Source organism: Phyllostomus discolor, chromosome 1, assembly GCF_004126475.2.
Source record: "Phyllostomus discolor isolate MPI-MPIP mPhyDis1 chromosome 1, mPhyDis1.pri.v3, whole genome shotgun sequence".
Lineage (NCBI taxonomy): Eukaryota > Metazoa > Chordata > Mammalia > Chiroptera > Phyllostomidae > Phyllostomus > Phyllostomus discolor.
The window spans coordinates 15,505,591-15,526,449 of NC_040903.2; the positions used below are offsets into that span (position 1 = coordinate 15,505,591).

At 42.5% G+C, this 20,859-nt stretch overlaps 1 protein-coding gene across 5 annotated transcripts in view; it reads left to right on the forward strand.

The window, feature by feature from the left end:
- Positions 1-18,116, forward strand: part of TBC1D19 (TBC1 domain family member 19) — a 111,453-nt gene extending 93,337 nt beyond the window's left edge. For 4 of the 5 annotated variants that reach the window (XM_028507523.2, XM_028507522.2, XM_036019583.1 and 1 more), the window contains 6 exons: positions 1,329-1,361; positions 3,402-3,511; positions 5,748-5,839; positions 11,551-11,666; positions 16,248-16,318; positions 17,319-18,116. In XM_028507523.2, coding sequence (XP_028363324.1) covers positions 1,329-1,361; positions 3,402-3,511; positions 5,748-5,839; positions 11,551-11,666; positions 16,248-16,318; positions 17,319-17,393 — 497 coding nt within the window. In that variant the 3' untranslated portion in view covers positions 17,394-18,116. The remainder of the gene's footprint in view (positions 1-1,328; positions 1,362-3,401; positions 3,512-5,747; positions 5,840-11,550; positions 11,667-16,247; positions 16,319-17,318) is intronic. The other variant, XM_036019574.1, reaches the window with a different exon arrangement.
- The last annotated feature ends 2,743 nt before the right edge of the window (positions 18,117-20,859 follow it).

Consider the following 20,859-nt stretch of genomic DNA (forward strand, 5'->3'; position numbering starts at 1 on the left):
CCAGGCAAGCACGAGCGTGCCGAGCCGCAGCTGTACGGTGTATAGGCAGGAAGGGGCTCAGAGGTTTCGGTCACCGCCCTGTAAGGACCGCGCGGACCTGCAGCCCGTCCCCGGGAACCCAGGGTGAGGAGGCTGTCCAGGGCTCTGTCTGAGGGACAGCTGCAGGAACCCGTGAAGTCCCCTGTCACTGAAAAATAACTTCACAGAAAAGAAACTCGTGAAGTCTTAGAGAAAAAGAAATACTGGTGGTGATGGGGGCGGGGGGAGAGAAAAATGCCCTTGAATATTTTTGAAAGTTTTCAAAGAAGACAAGTTAGACTCATTCTGTGTGACCTTTGTGGCCAGAACCAGGAATAATAAGCGAGGCTCACACGGAGCCAGAGTTTGACTCAGTGTGAGAAACATCTCCTCCCAAATTAAACCTGTTCAAAATAGTAACTGGTCACACTGGGAATTAATGCATCCCCTAGTGCTGGGCGCATTTAAATGGAGACTGAACAGCCATTTGTTACAACTGACTCTAGATGACCTCTAAAGTGCCTGCCTCTGAACGTGTCGGATGAAGAAAGTTCTGTGCTATTTTTCAAACGGGAAACGTCTCAGCTTTCGTCTGTAGTGTGTTCGCACCTGATTTGGTACAGTGATAGATGTACCGTGGTGCGCACGTTACAGAATTCGTGCTTTGAACCTAGGCTGTCCAGGTCTGAGTTTTCACTTGCCGTGCGGCAAGCTGTGTAGCGCACTGAGTTGGGCTTCGAGTATTTCCGTGGGTCAGATGTGTACTTCACTTGTGTATAATTCTTGCCGAAGGTTACACTGTGTTTGTACCATACTCCTGCCACTACTTTCTCTAAACCACATTGTGATATAATTTTCGGTAAGTTTACAGAGAAATACATCTCTACAAGAGGTACCTTGACACGCTCACTTACCGTTTAAACAAGTTGGATTAAGATGGACAGGACGAATTTGTTTCGGGAAGGACATAATCTGGTGTCTTTCTGAGAACATTATAGTTAGTTCTTTAACTTAGTTCTGTGAACTGCCTTGTTCTGTTTTTTTTCTGTTTTTGTAATATATATTCAAAGTTTGGTTTCAACATCATCAGTAGAAAACGAACTGGCTAGATAGTGCTGATCTCTATGTGCTTTTCTAAAGGCATCGAAGGCCTAGCTCTGTGTCGCTGCCATCGCCAAGTCTGTGTGGCTGTCCCGAAGGACGCTGAAACAAAGATAGGGAGGCTTTCTGTTTTCATTTTAATCCTGAAGTTCACCTACTAGTTCAGTGGGCATGCTAATCGAAAGGAAATGCTCTTATTTTTTTTTTAGGTGTCATCCCCTTTCATGGATTTTCAATGTATGGTAAGTTGGGCTTGAAAATAATTCACTGTTTTGTTACACTTAGAAAATGAAACATGAAGATCACACTGTCAGCACATCACCCACACACTGAAGTTGTTGTGAACGTCTTTGAACACTGAGTTTGGTATTTGTTTATGTGTCCAGAGGAAGAAAGTGTCACCGTAATTGCTCAGATGGTGCTCCCTTGACAAATGAGAACTGAAGTATCCTGGGGGAGTGGTTCAGTGCCTTACCGTTTTCTAGTCCAGTGGAAACCGGGGATACGTGTTAATAGTTAGTTCTAATAGATACAAAATGAAGTGGCTTAAATTCCTGAACTAATTCTCGTAAGTCTTTTGAGAAACTAATAGGGCAGAAAGAATGCAAAGTGAGAAACCACACTGAGTTTGAGTCCATGATTTCTCCAGAGGAGTGCTGTGCAAAGCCTGGTCATCCCGAGTGCCTGTGAGACACACACGTGCAGGCAGGGGAGCCCTGAGTGCTCAAGGGGTTCAGAACATGGGGGTTGTTTTGAGCTAAAGGCAATTAAGACCCTGCTGCAAGGCTCAAGAGTGACTTCTACCTCTCCCCTGAAGAGGTAGAAGAGGTAGAATTTAACTTGGGGCCTTGTTCATAAAAGAGTTACTACCAGAAAGGATGTGACCTATCTGTGTGTCAGGGCAAACATCTACAGAGGTGGGCAAAAGTCGGTTAACACTAATACATGACATAAGAATTAATAAATGATAACACAAGAACGAACTTTGTGTTTCGTTCACTCACAACTGTAAACCTACATTTGCCACCCCTGTATTTACTGAACGTGTGCTCTTACTGGCCTGCGCCCTCTTCCCCTGTGGGGCCTCAGGGCGCCCTCCCTTTCCGTAGCGCAGGGGCCGTACCACTGTTTTCCCTTCCTGTCCCTGAGCCTCTCGTGCATGTGGGGTCTCTGACTCTCTCATGTGTGGGGGATTCCCATATGTACAAAACTTAATTTGATTTTCTCCTGTATGTATGCCTCCTGCTTGTCTGGTTATTAGACCGCCCAAACGAACCTTTGTAGGGCAGAGGAAAATTCCCCCTCCCCTGCGGTGCCTTGCAAGTCATTGAATGAGGACTGCAGGAGGCTTACGGAAGACTATCAGAGAAGGAATGCTCTACACTTTAATATTACTTCATTTGTAAATACTCGCATATTACACATGAATTTGCTGAAGGTGGTTGTCCCCACTGTTGCTGCCCCTCCACCTTTAGGCTCAACAGAAAGACACTGATGCTTTACTTTTATAAAAAGTCAGTGAGCCCGGCTGGTGTGACCCAGTGGCTGAGTGCTGACCTGTGAGCCAAGGGGCCTCCGGTTGATTCCCAGTCGGGGCACGTGCCTGGTTTGCAGGGCAGGTCCCCAGTGTGGGGCACTCGAGAGGCAACCACACGTTGACCTTTCTGTCCCTCTCTTCCTCTCTCCCTTCCCATCTCTCTAAAAATAAATGAATCAAATCTTTTAAAAAATGAAAAATAAAAAGTAAATGAAATGATGCAAAGGACCCGGGAACTTTGCTTGTGTTGTCCTTGTCGGTGTTGATTACGGTGACTGAGCACTGCGGTGTGACCTCGCTGTGCACCCAGTCATCTGGAGAAATTGTGAACCACAGAGTACTCTGCTCTCTTCTCTTGTGTAAACATGTGAGGAATTTAAAATAGGGAACCTAAAAAGGTTAAGACATATATTTTCACCTCTAATAATAAATGCTAACCTTTTTATCCTATTGTAATAATTGCACCTGCAAGAATTTTTCAAGTAAGTAGTTTTTTAAAGGTGAACTTGAATGATTGGAGGACAGTTAATGATGTCAGAAAGTGTAAACCTCCAATTCTTAAGTTACAGAATACATCAGCTTCTGCCTATTCACATTTCTGGTCATTTAAATAGTCTAAAGTTTACATGCCCAAGGAGAAAATGTTCACTGAAGAAGTAGATGATGCAAAATGTTTGATGCAAAGTTTATACGTTACAGTTTTAGTCATCCTGCAGTATTATAGATGGATTCTTTATTCTTTCAGTTGCACCGCTGTGTTTCCTGTACCACGAGCCTTCCAAACTGTACCAGATATTCCGTGAGATGTATGTGCGCTTTTTCTTCAGACTCCACTCCATCTCCTCTCACCCCTCCGTAAGTTCATGGAAAACTGGATCGGAGCAGACTCTAAATCTGTTTTTATTTCTCTTACTCAAGAGAAATGAAAAGTCTCTCAATGAAATGATAAAGCAACTAATTTTAATTTGTGGTGTCACCAGTGTGTTTCTATAGAATAAATGAAAGAGAATAAGCAATTGATATTTGAAAATTTTGGTAATAATTAGAGGGAAAAGTCCTTCATCAGTTGCATTGAAATGATCTTCTATGTGTTGAAAGAAAAACACAGAAATTTCTGTACTATTCCCTTTGGCAAAAACGCCCACGTTCTTTGAACACCGATCTCCGCACCTACGCAGCGAGGTTGGAAGCCGGTTCTGTGGTGCTCTGGAGACGGCTGCGGAGCGCCTGGGCAGGACTTGGCTCGCGGCGGGGGTCCAGTGAACGGCTGCTGTTTTTATTGTTCTTGTTACTATCATCATCGTCACCATCATCTGCTCTTCTTTGTTGTAAGGAAAACCAAATATGTACTTGTCAGTTACTTTTCAGTTTCCTGTTGGCTAGTTATCAGTTATCATACTCGATATTTTCTTTGTGTTTATTCAATAGGTAGCTCCTTTGGCCTCAATATGAAAGTCAAGGAGAGACATATTGGGAGTTGAACATTTTTATCTGTTTTGTTTTGGCTGGTCCTTTCCAAAACCTCTTCCCCACTAATGAGCCTGAGTACAAGCAGTGTTCACTTTATTTCAGTTCTACTTGTTCCACCTTTGGGCCTGCTCTGGTCTACTTGTGAGTAACTCAGCTGACTGAAACATTGAATCGGACTGTGTCCGGGCTACCAAATTGCCCCAAAGAGGAGACTAAAGGAGACAGCTGCCCTTCATCCGCCCCCACCCCCGCTGACTGTGGACCCCTAGCCCACCTTCCTCCATCTCCGTTTTGCTCTGGCGCGTTGCTAGTGAAAGCTGACCAGCGGCAGAAACCAGGATGTCACCGACGAGCAAATGGAGCACCGCCCGCTATTTTGGGTTCCTTCTCTCTGAGACAGCTTGACTTAGTGCTCATCTTACACTAATGTCTAATCTAGAATAATCAGGAATATATTAATAATTCTTTTGTCTAATACCCCCTTCTTAGCATCAGATTTCTTACACTCATATCCTATACCATTTTATGCTTCAGAGTAAAAAAGTTGTTTTCAGCTGACTGCTGAGTACACACCCGCGGTGTTTTCCCTGCACAGAGAGCACTGAAGCCGGACGCCGAGCAATGCTGGGTATTCCTTCTCTGTCTCCACACTGACCCTGAGGTGCCCTTTTTCGGCTAAGTGACTGGGCCAGCCCTGCCTCCGCCCGTTCTCTATTCAGTGGACTGAGGCCTTACAGGCGGCCTCTCCGTTTCTGGCTCTGGCGTGTGGCCACGTGAACTGTTTGGAAGCATTACAGCCCTTCTTCTTTAGAAATTCAGAAAGAGGATTAAAACTTCCTTACCAAAATCAACCCTGAGGAATGCCGAGCTGCAAGAAAGACTTTATTCAGAGTTGTCAAGTAATAAATGCACTTGAAAAACCATCTGCTTAATTTGGTTATTTCCTGTACTCTACAAATAATGCCCTTTTAAGAAAGTAGATTTCAGTAAAAAAAAATTAATTAATTAACCATTATACAAAATAATCAAAATTCTTATTTGATCACTTTCTGATGCAAGTTTCAAGCAGTCAGCAGTCAGTCTTTCCCTGTGAATGGATTTCAAAGAAAGTGTGGGGTGGGGGAGCAGGAAATTCTTTCCCTGGAGGGTGAGGTAGTTGGCAGGGAAGGGAGATACGGGGAGAGAAAGTAAAGGGTGTGGCTATAGTGCCAGAGAAATACCTGGAAACTGGAATGCATCCAGAAAAAACTAATTTTGCTGGGCCTAAGTGATAATGCATAGCTTACAAACTAGCAGCTTTTCTATAAAATGATGTTTTCTTTGGACTCTCTGAAAATTACATACTAAGTTATGCAGAGAGCCCATTGTGTTAAAAAGGAGGCTCCGTTGCGTATCTGTTAACAGTAGGTTTCCATAAAGAAGGATGAACTGTGTCCTAAACAAAATGTTGGAGGTCATTAGTGCATTTCCTGTTTTTGACTCTTAAAAATGCTAGAAAAATATGTTGAAAAATATTTATGTTGATAATCATTTTCTCATTTTCACTTGAATAATTTATCTACAGAGTTAACGTTTACATACTAAAATATGCACTTCTCCTGTGATGTGTCATTGTACGCAGGGCATCGTGTCACTGTGTTTGCTGTTTGAAACGCTCCTTCAGACCCACCTCCCCCAGCTCTTCTACCATCTCCGAGAAATCGGGGCTCAGCCGTGAGTATCTCTCTCTCCTGAGGGACCGATTGTTTGACATTAAGAGGCTCTTTCATCACTGTAGATCACTTCAAAGAGGCAGTGATTTTTCCAAGATACTAAACTAACAATTTTTCCAACAAAGCAATTATCAAGTAGTAAATTGTAACCATGCATTGTGCCAAAAATTCTTGGGAGGATTATTTGCAGGATTTTTGTGCCTGGTATAAAAGTCACCAAAATGAATTAATTTCTATTTATCATGAAAGGTTTTGGCCAAAACGGAAGCAAAAGTTTGTGGAAACAAATATTGTGTGAGAAATGTGATAATACTAAAATTAAGTCAGCTTAGGCTAAATTGATTAGAGAACAAGTTATGAAAGCAATATAAGTTAAAGTTTGCTATCTTGGTGAAGGAAACTGTATCAATTACCTGTCAGTGGTTGTACACTGTGATTTTTTCTTCCAGAAGTTTGAATACTTACTCATACTTCTCAGTATGAGTTATCAGTGAATATGCAGGGCGCCTCTGGACTTCAATTTTATTGGACCTCTTCTCTCTTTTTTAAAACAATGTCTAAGGCAACTGAAGTTTCCAAATGATTTATCAGTGTTTTGCTACTCTGTGCAGCCATTTTCTCCTACTCAGGAGGGCATTTGAAAGGAGCATTAACTCTTTGAGGCCAAAAGGAGTTAATGAGAAATAGAACAGTTTAGTGTTTGTCTTCTGTGTACTTGAATCCACAGCAGATGGGTGGATGAGTGGGTGGATTTTACAGTCAGACCCAGATTTAAATTCTATCTCTACGAAGTTGTATAATTCTGGCAAGTTATTTAATTTATCTAAGCCTCGATTTCTTTCTTTAAATCAAGATAATTAATTTCCTCATTTTTTAAATCAAGAGAAGTTTTACCACATGGAGTTGTTCATTTGAATGGATGGATAGATAGATGTACAATATATAGATTTATATATGCCTCTAACATATAGATCTCTCTCTCTCTATTTCTTTTTCTTTGTGTGTGTGTATATATATAATATTTTATATATAATTTTTTCTATAAAGCACCATGAATTTCAGACATCTTAGATCTTAGAACTGCCTTTTATAAAACAATACCTCATATTATCCATTGATAATACTAAGCTGGTACTCTTTCCCTTAGAGCCATTGAAAATCAGGAATCTGTTCATTAGAATTATAAAACAAGAATGTGGCAAAAATATTTTATATTGACTAGAACCAGACTTTACTAGGATGAAGACTGTTTATTGCTAGAAACTAAAATTCTGAGCAATGGCTCTGGCGTGTGGCCAAGCCAATTTATACACTTTAATCATTAAAAGTAACAAATTTATTTTAATGACATGATAAACATTAAAATTCTAATGTAGGAGAAAGTATAAAACTCAATTGTCAAGATAGAAATCAGTTTTTAAAAGACTTTCGTAAATTAAAACTGATACTGTTGGAAGGTTTTTAATTCAGAATTTAATTTTTTAAATAGATATAGAACTATTCAACTTATCTGCTCTTGAGTAAGCTTGGTACTTCATTTTATCTAAGTTATCACATTTATAGACAGATTTATTTACAGTATTTTCTAATTATTCTCAATCAGCCTTTTAATATGTGTAGACTCACAGTGACTTCACCTGTGTCATTCCTGAGAGTGATACGTGTATCTTCTTCTGTCTCTTTTTTCTTTCCTTATTATTCTGGCTGGAGGTTTATTCATTTTATTCTTTTTTGAAACAGCCAGTTTTTGGTTTCAATGATTTCCTCTGTTTTTCTGGCTTAAATTTCATAGCCTAAGCCCTTGGACGTATTATTTCCTCTGCCCTGCTTGCTCTAGGTGGACCTGTGGTGTGGGACCGTTCTTTTCTCACGGTGGTACTCACTGCCCTCAAAGCGCTGCTTTCCCTCTGCCCGATACGTGTTGACCTTGTGTTCTCATTGTCATTTAATTCAAAATAGTTCTTGACTTCTCTTGTGACTTTCTCTTCGACCATGGGCTATATAGAGCATGTTGCTTGATTTCCAAATATTTATAAAAATCTGTTACCTTTCTGTCATTGATTTATATTTTAATTCTGTTACAGTTAGACACCATCCTTTATGAGATTGCAGTTCTTCCAGATTAGGTGAGATTTGTTATGTGACCCAGAAGATGATCTATCTTGGCAACTGTTCTATGTTCACTTGAAAAGAATTTATATCGTGTTAGTGCTGGGCAGAACATCCTATAAATGGCAGTGAAATCAAGTTTGTTGATAATGTTTAAGCCATCTACACACTTGTTAGTTTTCTGTCTACTTTTTCTGTTTGTTGATTAAGAAATGTTGGAGTCACCAATTATAACTGTGCAACTATCTGTTTCTTTCTTTAGTGGTATATGAATTTTTATTTCCTGTATCAAAGGTCTGTTTTTAAGAGAATTGATACCATTATCAGTATGTACTGTCTATATTCCTGGTAACAAATCTACTGTGTTTGATGGAGCTAGTCCAGCTATCTTTTCATTAAAGTTTAGGTCATGTAGTCTTTTCTGTCCTGTTAATACATTTTTGTCATCTTTATTTTTCATGTGACTTTCTTGTCAAAGTAAGGTTGGGTCTTTGAATGTGGCAGTTTGTTTTTTAATTGGTGTATTTATTCCATTTACACTTAATGTAATTGGCATCATTAGATTTAAGTATTATTGATATCATCTACTATCTTGCTAGGCATATTTTATTTGTTTTATGTGTTCTCTGTTTTTTCTGCCTACTTTTAAATTATTTTTATTCCATTTATCTTAACTACTGAATTACTATTTATACATATTTTAAATTATTTAATTGTATACTAATTTATTTTTTATTGTTCAGTTATAGTTGTCCCACCTTTTTCCTGATTGCTCACCCTACCCTGTCCCCCATCCCCACAGTCCATCCCCGCATTGTCCGTGAGCACGAGTCCTCTATTCATGCTCCTTTGCTTGCTGCCCTTTCTCCTTCTTTCCTTCACTATCCCCCTCCCCCTCTTCCCTCTAAAAAGAACTGTCAGCTTGTTCTTTGTTTCCACGTCTCTGGTTATATTTTGCTCATTTGTTTGTTTTGTTGATTAGTGCCACTTATAGGTGAGATCATACGGTATTTGTCCCTCACCGCCTGGCTTATTTCACTTAGCATAATGCTCTCCAGATCTATCCATACTGACACAAAGGGTAGGAGCTCCCTCTTTCTTTCTGCTGCATAGTATTCCCTTGTGTAAATGTACCACAGTTTTTTGATCCATTCAGTTACTAATGGGCACTTAGACTGTTTCCAGCACTTGGCTATTGTAAATAATGCTGCTATGAACATTGGGGTGCATAGGTTCTTTTGAATTGGTGTTTCAGGATTCTTAGAATATAATTCCAGCAGTAGGATCACTGGATCGAAAGGCAGTTCCATTTTTAGTTTTTTGAGGATAAAAAGCATTCTTTTCATAGGTGCCTTTCTTAGTTCAGTCTGCTGTAACAAATTACCATAAACTGCATGGCCTATAAACAACAGAAGTATACTTCTGACGGTTCGGAGACTGGAAGCCCAAGGTTAGGGTGGTGGCACAGCCATTCCAGGGAGGACCCCATTGTAGGGTGCAGCCTGCCGGCTTCTCTTTGCATCCTCATGCCGTGGAGAGCAGAGAGGAGGACAGGCTCTCTCCTGGCTCTTGTGAGGATGTTAGTCCTGCTCACGAGGACCTTACTCTCATGCCTTTAGCTACTCTGAATTCCCTCCCAGAGGTCCCCTCTTTTCCAGTCATGTGACATTGGGGGTAGTGTGTCAGCATATACATTGTTGCTTGGGGGAATGCAGACATTCAGTCTCTAATAGTGCCCCACGGCTTATAATATATATCTTTAATTAGTCACATTCTACCTCCAAATAAATTCCAGTCCTGGACGACTTAACTATTCAAATTCTACCAAACATTTAAAAGGAATAAATAATATCAATTCTCACTTTCTCTGGCTTCTATCATGGTCATTGTCTTTAGTTCTCAGAAGTTCGAGTAGGATGTATCTGGGCATGGATTTCTTTGGCTTTATCTTGTTTGGGGTTTGCTGAGCTTCTTGAATCTGTAGGTTTATTTATGTCTTTTGCCAAATTTAGGAAGTTGTCAACCATTACTTCTTTAAATACTTTCTTTCCCCTGTCCCACCACATTCATTCTCCTTTTCTTCTGGGATTCTAATGATACAAATGTTAACTTTTAGCCTTATGTCACAGGTTCCTGAAGCTCTGTTCCCTGTACTTTCAGTACTTTCCACTCTGGTTCAGATTGGATTCTTTCTACTGATGGAGATTCAGATTCACTGGCTCTTTCATTAGTCGTTTTCATTTTGCTGTTGTATCCATCCAGTGAGGAGTTGTTTTTGTTGTTATTGTATTTTTCAGCTCCAAAGTTTCCATTGGTTCTTAACAAAACTCATAGAGCTGTGCATCGATAAGGGTAAATTCTACCATCCATAAATTACGTCTCACAAAACTGTATTTCTGAGAAACTGCCTCCGTGCTGCGCATGGGGAGAGCGCAGGGTGTGGTACTGTGGTTCTAATCAGGTGCTCTGAAAGATCCAGTGAAGCGCAACTACTTGAAATTAATAATTTAGACTTAAAAATCAAATGAATTTAAAAATTTTAAATATCTAGTGACCAAAAGTTTTTTTTGGCATCCTAAAAATAATTTAAAACCAACCAAAACACTTCATTTTTCAATATTATTTTTTTAGAACAATAGTTACCTCTCTTATATCTAGGAATTTCTAGAACTTCAGGGTCGTCTTCAGTCTTAAGGAAATTAATATGGCACCAAAAAACACAATCTCTGGGTCCCTATCTCTTGCTTTAAGAAAATAGCACAGGTATTTACCTACATAATATTATACCATTCCCAGCAAAGAGTTTGGCTAGCACCTCTTGGGCAGAAAAATGACGTTCACACACTAAAGGATAGTACAGAAATGTGAGGAACTGGTTTATCTTTTAAGGCACCGAAGCCAAGGAATTGATTCCCTGGTTCCAGAGATAAATAGTTATTGTAACATAACCTACTTCTAAATGGTGGGATCTTGTACCTCTTAGAGTTTGGGGGCAGGGGCCAATGGAATTTAATTGCATTTTCTAGTTGATCTTGCAGAGTTCTGATAACCTCCTCTTTAAAAGTGTTTGAAATTAGAAATTATTTCTAAGTTCCCTTATAACTTGAGAAGTATTTTTCTTGGTCTTCAAGAACTTGCATTTATCCTATGTGGCCATTTAACTGTGAAATGTAGGAGTATAATTTATTCACGAGGAAAAATATGCAGCAATCTTGCACTCTTTCAAGTATTTCAGAAAAAGTTCCAATGATGGTGGCTCGCCTGAAACAGTTCAGGCGATAAGATCACCTCATTGGTCGCTAACCAGCGTTCACCCTGAAGACAGAAGGCAGAAGCGAGTCTGCTCAAGGCTGAGCTGTAGCTCGAAGGAGGGCCAGGTGGGCCTAGTCATCCCTTCGGTACTTGGAGAGCACTAATTCGAGCACTCATGGCTTCTCATCATTGTCCTTCTGCAGCTCTTAAGCGAGTGCTGGAGTTGTGAGTGCCCAGGTCATTTCTAAGACTCAGCAGTAGAATTGGTCCCAACCTTTTGTGAGATGATTGCCTTTTGAAAGAAAAAAGAAACCACTAGTAAAATATATTTTCTTTTCCCTTTGCTTACAGACTTCGCATATCATTTAAATGGATGGTTCGAGCTTTCTCTGGATACTTAGCTACAGATCAGCTCCTGCTTTTGTGGGATAGAATCCTAGGGTACAACTCTCTGGAACTTCTTGCTGGTAAGAGTAAGTGCTTCTTTATAAAACACATGTGGTTTCTGTAGTAAAGCCCTTTTCCTTCCTAACATTCAGCATCTGTGATTGGAGTTTAAGTCTACGGTTACCTATCATTGCTAATTCATGACCATTTAGTGGGCTTATCTGCCTTAGAAGACACGTACTGAGATGCTGTGATGTGGATTCTGTACTTCTATGTTACTGCCCTACAGTCTTTTCCGAGTCTTTCTTTTCCACCCCCCGAAAGAGCCCTTCCTCCCCCTCCCCCACCTTTAGTGCAGCCCGGGCTCACTGCCCCTCAGCGCCCGGGAGGTCTGTGCCCCAGTGCGTGGGTGTGTGTAGTTCCACTTGGGACTCCTCTGACTGCCTTCGTGTTTGTTCTGTGCCCTTCGGGGCTTCCACCCGGAGTCCGGTCTGACACCGAGCCCTGCTGCACGACTGACGTCTCGGCTCTGGGCACTGCACGTTGTCCTGAATTCAGCACCCTTGCCTAGTTCTGCCCCCGGGCTGCCCTCATGGCTGCACTTACTCTTTTAGGTATTCTCTTAAGCCAAAAATAGTCCATGTTTTTTTCTGGAAGCCACAGATTCACCTCTTATTTAGTAATTAAGCAGTTCTTACAAGAGATGTCATGCAAAGCAGCTGCATGGTAACACATAGGGCACAGATTTCTTCTTGATTATATGATTTTGCTTCTATAGTACAAAGTACACAGTTATTTTTATCATTGGGATTATCTGAAAAATTAAAATAAACATCGCATGGTTTTCACAACAGTGGATGGAAAGCAGGAAACTTGGCAGAATGCTGGGTCCGACCTTCTCCAGTTGTGTGGTATTGAATAAATTTTTTAACCTGTGCGAGCCTTTGTTTCCCTACCATAGATTGGTATTATTATAAAGACACTTTTCTGGGGTATTGTGGAAGTAATGCTGAAATGAAGAAGACATTTTTCTTGTAGAAGATTCTCTAGGTACCATGTTAATACATTATCGAACATCGAGGGGTCTGGAGTAATTGGGTGGCATTTTGAAAAGGAAATTTGGAATTATAATAAAACGCCATGCAGATAAGTGTCCGTCCGTGCCCCCCCCCCTCCCCCGTGTAATCAGCAGTGTCACACCCTGAAGTCTTCCATCTCAGTTGTTTGTAACGCCCATCCAAATGTGAGTTAGGAAAGAGTGACCTGCCCTGTCTCTTTGGGCCGAATGGCAGTGATGTGCACAAGCTAGAGATAGGAGGAACCTTAGGAGTCATCGGGTTTAACCCCTTGGGCGTGTGTCTGGCCCGCAGTGCTCACCCGCGGCTTGAACACTCTGGTGCGGAGTAACTCCTGCCTCCGCAGGTCGCCGGTTCCCTTCCCCTTCCGGGCGGCAGGACTTGCTGAAACACACGCGTCTGAGACCAGCATCGGCCTCACGTTATTTTCTGCTCACACAGATCCCTCCTTCCCCCAGAGTCCTCCGTCTTCCCGGCTGAACAGATTTGTTTGCCGCTACCATTTCCCAGGCAGCAGGATTTTAGACATTCCACTGAATACCTCTCCTCAGGGTGTGTTCTAAGTTTTGAAAGTATTGTGTGTAGCTTTTTGTCTCATTCCAAAAAGATACTAGAGTATGTTAAAGAAAGGGGTTCAGTATAGGAAGGTACTTTCCAATAACCAGGACTTTTCCAAAGTAGAATGGGCCTTCTGATTGTTACCTGAAGGATTAAGAGGTTTTCTACCATGAAAGAAATGTTGAATTAGAAGACCTTCAAGACCTCTTCCAATTTAAATTCTTTCATTCTGTGACTTTTCACCCCTCGGCAAACTGAATTGAACAGAAATAAATAAATATTGAATACTGCATTTGCTCTAAGCAGGCACAGTGCTGTGAACTCAGTACCTTAGTGACAACGTTACTGATGCCTGGGCAGAGATTCAGTCCGCAGCGCTGCATCCGTCCACTCTCCTTGTATGATGTTTAAAAATCAGCAGGGAAGAATTTTAGAACATCTAGAAATGCAACTCAGATACATTCAAATAAAGAGCCACAGGGATTTGATTATTTAAGATACGCTGTTATTTTTTGGCCTAAATATTTTGGGCTCACTTTTCTTACTCAATTGAGTTATTATGTATAGTCCTTAGAAATATTTTAGTAAATATTACTGGCTTAATTTTGAATTAATTAGAGCCTTTTGAAGAACAGTTTAAAGCAGGGGTGTCAAACTCAAATTTTCACTGGGGGCCACATCAGCCTTGAGGTTGCCTCCAGTGGGCCAGATGTAGTTTCAACTCCTTAACAGTTAAGGAGTTGTTACGTTTATACAGTCCTAAAATTATTTCAGCCCTTTGAAGACAACTGTGAGGCTTATGAGGCCCCTGGTGAAAATGAGTTTGATACCCCTGGTTTAAAGCAAAGATGCCTTAATGTTCATGATAGAGTTGCTTAAAATAAAAATAATAAGAATGGTTTAAAAGACCAAAGTAAATACTAGCATTTCTGTATTTCGTGTGAAACATGATTTCAGTCGAGAAGATGCCCAAGTGTAGACCTTTCCCCTTGGCACAGCAGCCTGTTCTGAGGGGAGGGAAGGGCCCAGCCAGCGCGCGACAGTCGGGGAGGAGCTCCTGTGATGTGGCACCAAGATAAGCGGAGGTCGCGAGCACAGGAGCCTTTGGATGCCGAGGTCAATCAGTGAGCTGCTCCCTTTTCCTCCTCTTATCTGCACTTGGAAAAGCAGTTTCCCGCCACGTAAAACCCTTTCCTGCCACAGCAGAAAATGTGACCGTCCTGCCAGGCGTTCACCAGCTCCGTTCAGTTACACACAGAAAGGAAGCAGTGCTCAGGCTCCTCAGCCCCTGGAGTGCCTCCGTTGTCAAGTGCAGTTCCGCGTGTTAGGAAGCTGTAAAGAAGCGGCTGGTCCCCGTAAATGGTTTTCGTTGATGTTCTGGCAACCAGAGAAGCCCAGTGACTTCAAACTACTGAAGTTTCCTCTTTTTCAGTCAAAGAGTAGATTCTTCACCCCAGATCTCTTGAATGCCTTGTTACATATTAAATAACCCCAGCTGATTAACTTTAAAACTTTTGTTTTATCACTACTATTTTTCCCCCAGAATTTTTCTAATTATAATTTTTTTTTGCCAAGCTCTCCAAAATCTGTCGTCCCCTAGAAAAACGCCTGCGCTTCCCGGTCGCTGGCTGCACTCTGCCTGTGCAGGGGAAACCAGGAGGCCTGGGTCCTGCCTTCTCCTCCTCAGGCACAGCAAACCCCCGTGAGAGCCCGGCCACCGGGGCGCCACCCGCATGCCATCCCCAGCAGACCACTCTGAGGGGCAGCCGAGGAGACCGGTCTTGGGAAGGCACACAGATTTCCGTGTCAGGAATAAGCCGTGGCCGCTCACCTTCGATCTCAGCAGTGTCACCACGTAGTGGTTGGGTGCTCGGTCCAGAGCCAGGTGTGTTAGGTCCACTGTTTTCAACCTGTGTGACTTCACACACGCCACCCAAACTCACTGTGCCTCAGTGAGTGTCCACGTTAGTAAAATGGTGCTGAGAGCAGTATTTAACTCATAGAGTTGGTGTAAAGGTTAACTGCTATGATCAGTATTCCCATAGTAAAAGTATGTGTGTATGCATATGCTCATGTGCTTGCATTAGCTTTGCAGCATGTTGGGAACCAGTCTTCTAGAGAATGGAGTAGATTTCACTTCCTAAAACTCACTACTCGTTGGGCAGTCGTGCATCGCCACCACTGGTGAGGAAATGGAAGGTGGGGGAGAAGGCCAGTCATCCCGGGGAGGACCGGCTCCTTGTCAGGGCTGCCGGCCCCTCATGTGGGTCCTTCCGTTGTTCGTGCTGGCGCGTTCCCTCACGTGTTAGCATTGCTTTGTTCAAATGCACATGTTTAATGGAAACAAAAATCCAAGTGTTGTCTTCCACTCCAACTAGAATGTTCATCTCTACTGTTTTTTCCAAAGTGTCAACTAGTCCCTATAGCCAACATGCAAACAAGCACCAGGTCGGACTGACAGCAGCCCTCCCCGCAGATGCATCCATTTGTGACACCTCAAGAAGGCTCGATGCCAGGGATAAAAAGAGAAATATGACATATTATAAGGATATTTTTAAGAAAAGGTGTCATTGCCACGTTTTTATCAGGATGCCACCTCAATACATGGGAAACATGATGTGCTGTGTTTATACATTCAGTCTCCATGTAACCTTCTCCATTGCATGAATAAGAAACACCTGCATCAAAATAAACTAATTTATAAGACGGTCATCAGAGCTTCATGCCATTTAAAAACAGTTACAGTTTAACCTGCAAGTATGAAAGGAACAGTTTCTCAAATGGCTTTTTTCAGGTCAGCGCATTGCCCTTTCCCCCCACCCTGTGAGATCCGGTTCACTCAGCCACCAGGTGCTGTTCTCCAGAGGACAGACTCGCCATTCGTGGCCAGACCGGCACTCCCCGCGCGGGCATGTGGCCGGGCGAAGCACCAGTCCTCAGCTCGCGCAGGGCGTGTGGGCGCAGCCGTGACTTTGTCGGCCCGATGCGTGCGGGCCAGCAGTCAAACCAGTGTGCGTTCTTTTCCAGTCCTGGCAGCTGCGGTGTTTGCCTTCCGCGCGGTCAACCTGATGGAGGTGACATCACTGGCTGCAGCCGAAGTAAGGATAAGTTTCACTCCCGTGGATGGAAATAGCTCCCGAGACTCTGCCAGCCCGGGCACTTCGGCCCAGGCGCACAGGGCACACTTCACTCGTAGCCTGATTTTTAGCTTGGGTGAAACCTGCGAGTTCAGAGCTAAGTAATACTAAGTATTCAAAGCTCCTTAATGATTTGAAAGTAATCTTCTTGTGAGGGAGTCGTAAACAAGGCTATTATAGAAAACCATTACAACCATTATGGGAAACAACAAACCTAGTAGTTTTAACAGAAACCACTGGGTCTTAGGTTGTGCTTTCGTATTAAGTGTGCCAATCCACGTGTTAAGCTCATACAACAAGGAAAAAACGGCTGAGAAAGTGGGAGGGCATGCATTTGGATGATGCAGTAAAGACACATGAGCTTTTCCGGTTATTTTTAATTGTGAGTTAATTATTTAAAGCTGCTTTCTTTTTAATAGTAAAAGTTAGACCTGAAATGTGGGTAAATTAAGTAGTGGCTTACTGTATTACTTAGTTATCTCTCAAAGAAACCTAAATTTTATCCTTAAAATAGCTGCCTACATTCTTTGTTTAAAGGGAAGAGGATGTTTATGCATCTTGCAACTGAATAAACATCAGTTCCATCTCAGAATGATTTCCTGACGTCAGCTCCTCCTCATACTACTACAACAGAGCTAGGACTCATAGCGTGCGTTTATTTATAGAAGCAAGTTGAAATGTTAGACCTCTTATAAACTCATGCTACCTTGTATATTTGAAGAAGGCTCAAGGCTACAGTCCTTGTTAGCATTCTGAACGTGTTCTAACATTAAGATACTCAGAAAGGAGAAAGAAAGGTGTAGCTTTATTACGGAGGGTTAGGACAAACCTGAAGAGCTCCGAGTGTGTGCCGATGCCAGGATTACACCATAATGGTGTTTCTGCTGTACCTTATTGTGTAGGCTTCACTTTGCTGATCAGAATACTGACATTAATAATTCTTTGTTTGTTTTTGTTTCAGGCAGTTCTTGCTGACCTTTCTACTTTAAAAGTTATGCCTCTTCTTCAAATTTTTTTGTTTGCCACTGTTACCTGATCTTCTTCAAGGTCACTGAGAACACATCTAGTTTTTCAATAGAAACTAATCATGAACTATGCAAAGTCTGCATAAAACCAAAATTAAACTTCACATATATGCCAATGTAAGATCATGTTCCCTCCTTAAACCTAGGTAGTTTTTCACTTTTTGAGAAAATAACTCAGCGCACCAAATATTGCACTGCATGCTGCTGATTTTTCAAGAGAGAAGCAATAGACTAAACTTCTGCTGAAGTGAGCATACTTTGTATATAATCCTGACTTGGAAAAAGCATGTAACAATATATGCAATAAGAACTAAAGATACTGTAATAAACTTGAAGAGGTAATGTAGCCTCTGGGACAACTCTCTTATGTCACTTTGTAAATTTATCTCTACATACTGTATTGTTTTGTCTTATAAATTGCTCTTCCTCGGAACCAGGGGTGGGGTAGGATGTGGGAAGACTTGAAAAAGATAATGCTTTTAAGTAGAGATTCAAATGTGCTTTGGTGTCTTTAACAATGTTTTTCTCATCAGAGATCTTCTGTCCATTTATTTTCTCCCTTAATGTTTTGTACTGGGGAGCGTCAGATACAGTTGGGTCCCTCTGACAATAGTACACTCGTTATTTTCTGAAAAAGAAGTCAAAATGATGGAGTGATCTGTTCGAACTTCTCCACCTTCCATCTCTTGGTTACAAGACTTGACGTTGCCGAGGCCAGTTGCCGGAGTCTGTTACTTTGCAAGTTGTACAAAGAGGACACCTAAGGAGGCAAAGAAGGGAGTGAAAAACCCAAACCGTATTCGCTTTTGCAGACAGTTGGCTTAATGAGATTTACTTCTAGGGAAGAGCATCTCAGAGAGACTAGAAGTAGATGCTAGATGCTCGTTCCAGAACTGAAGACATTATGCAAGGCATTGCTCTTATTTGGTCTTTATTGTAAGTGAATATTATTGCTTATTAGTTCCTAAAGGCCTACCATTTATGTAATATGGAGTAGTAGTAGAGGAAAAGAAAAAAGTCCAAAAACCATTGTCTTGATTTTGGGCTCAAATTCCAAATGCTGATCATTTTAACAAAACTCTAAATCAATAGATTGATACTCTTACTGAATGCTTAGAATTGTATGGTTTTATCTGAATGTATTCATGAGTCATTTATTTATGGAGTGTGTATTAAGAATGATGTGAGGGTTAGCATAATATTGCAAGTGTGGTAGAGTTTGATATAACTAGGTATTAATTTGAAAATATACATTTTTATTCATCAAGCACTTGTTGACTTATTAAGGACTAAATAATTTATTCAGCAATAGATTCCTAATAAACTCCATTTCATTGTGTTTGCAGGCCACGCACTTAGATCGTATGCTGTGCTGTTCTGTGTGTGCAGATGCACACTTGTCACGAGGCTGCTTATGTGCGCGTCTGTGACTGTAATCTCCCTCCTTCCCTCTCTCTGAGAAAATGAGGAGACAAATGTGTCAGGAAGAGAGAGTTTTAAGTGATCAGGGCCAAATTTGTGCAGACACGCCCATCTGTGGCCTCTTTCTTTAGGAGAACATTCATACGCCTGTTAACAGCCGCAGCCTAGTGACCCAGCGGACAGGCGCGCTGGATGGGCGGGTCTGCTTCCAGCTGTGAGTCCAGAGAGCATTCTTGCTCTTGCCCTTGCAGCGGGGCAGGGCGGACAGGCGGCAGGAAATTATTTATCTGCTCTGTTTACCTCACAGGACTCAGTAAGACCAAATGGGGAAACATATTTGAAAGGGACTTTTTTTTTAACTGCAAAGCACCAAGCAAATAAAAGCATTGGGCATTGGCTTTAAGTGTGGCGTTGTGAGGTCCAGTGGCAGAAGAGAACACATGAAGACTATCTGTCCTCACTGGCGTCCGCATGACTTGATTTGGTAATTTGAGGCTGTATCTATTAAAAAAAAGAATGTAGCTTGGCACAGCAGATGCTCACATTTGGAACAAGTGGCTCCAGCCAGTAGTTCGGGATCTGAGTCCCAAAGCCAAGCCTGGAGGCTGCCACACATTTTGCTGCCCCTCTCACAAACCCCCGCTTACAAACCACGCTGGGCCGTGTGCTGCCCTGGGCTGCCTGTGGAGACGCTGCATCGAGGGCAGTCAGCTGTCTTGCCCTCTTCATCTTTAACTCTAACCGTGCCTCCTCACACTGCCTCTGTCGGCTTCCTTTCTCCTGCATTCTCCTCACTGTGCCCAGCCATCCTCCGACACCTCCCCTGTGCTCTACCAGTGCTCACACGGACCCGGGTGACCATGGATGCTCGTGCCATTATTCTGCCTGTGGCATTGGCACTGATGGTGACATAGACTAAAAGACAAATTGAAATCTTACGGATTTCAGTTCATCCACCAATGTCATGTGCATGACCTTTTAGAAGAGTTCATTGAACCAGTCTTTTTGATCAGAATGCTTTGGTAATGCAGCACGCAGGCTGATTGACATTTCCAGCTCTTCTCGCTGCATGGCACCCCTTACACTCAGCAGGCACTCTCCGCATTTCATAGGGAAGAGAGGCCATTAGCCTTGAACTCCCTCTCTACCTTCCACTTCGAAACTTAGCTTTATCCCCTGTATACATCTCTTCTTCCTTCTTACCTCAGGAAATGTCTAATCAACTCCTACAGCTCTCTCTACAGATTCAGTTGGGTCACTCACAAGCTTAAAACGTTATGCAGCTCCCCACTGCGTAAGGGATAAAGTGCAGGCTCTGTGGCAAAGGGGCGGGGAAGCTGGGTCTTCCCGTTGCTGTGCTGCCACACCACGCCCGTGTCCCGAACTTCAGCCTCCCCAGTCACATGCTGGTCCGTGACCAGCTCTGCCATTCTCTTCGTCTCTGCCAGAAGGACCTCCTTTTCCAAGGCCCCACTAAAAAAGACCTCTTTCGTGACGATACCCTAGAGCTGTAAATCAGAAGTATGCCCTTGTCTTTGTTCTCACGCAGCTGTTCGTCCACTGGTGTGGTGCTGAGAATGTTGAGTGGTAGCCTTCTGTATGCATGTTCTGGGTCTCACATTACTTCACCCCAGTCCATCTTCAATGGCAAGTCCTGATACGGAAGATGAAAAAAGGAGTTTGTCCATATGTATGCATTTGTAGCCCCTGACTTAACTCAAAGTGGTCGGGATCTGTTTTTCTTAACACATGATTTCTCCTCAGTATCTAGTCCCCTTCTTCCACAAAGGCTCAGTTTCTTATCTGGTAATCTGCTCCGCACCCACGAACTCCAGGTGAGGCTGACTCCCAACGCCAGGATGTCTGAGTCCTGGCCAGGCCAGTCTCTGTATGCCGGCCTCCTGGCCAGAGGGGTCACTTCAGCGTCAGTACGCAGTCCGAGACCAAAGATGGCCAGTGCAGCTGGATTGCGAGGCTTCATTTCATCTTCAGGGAAGCTGGATGTGAAAAGGAGAGGGTGTGGGGCCTGGAGCCTCGGAGGCCTAGGGATGGAGA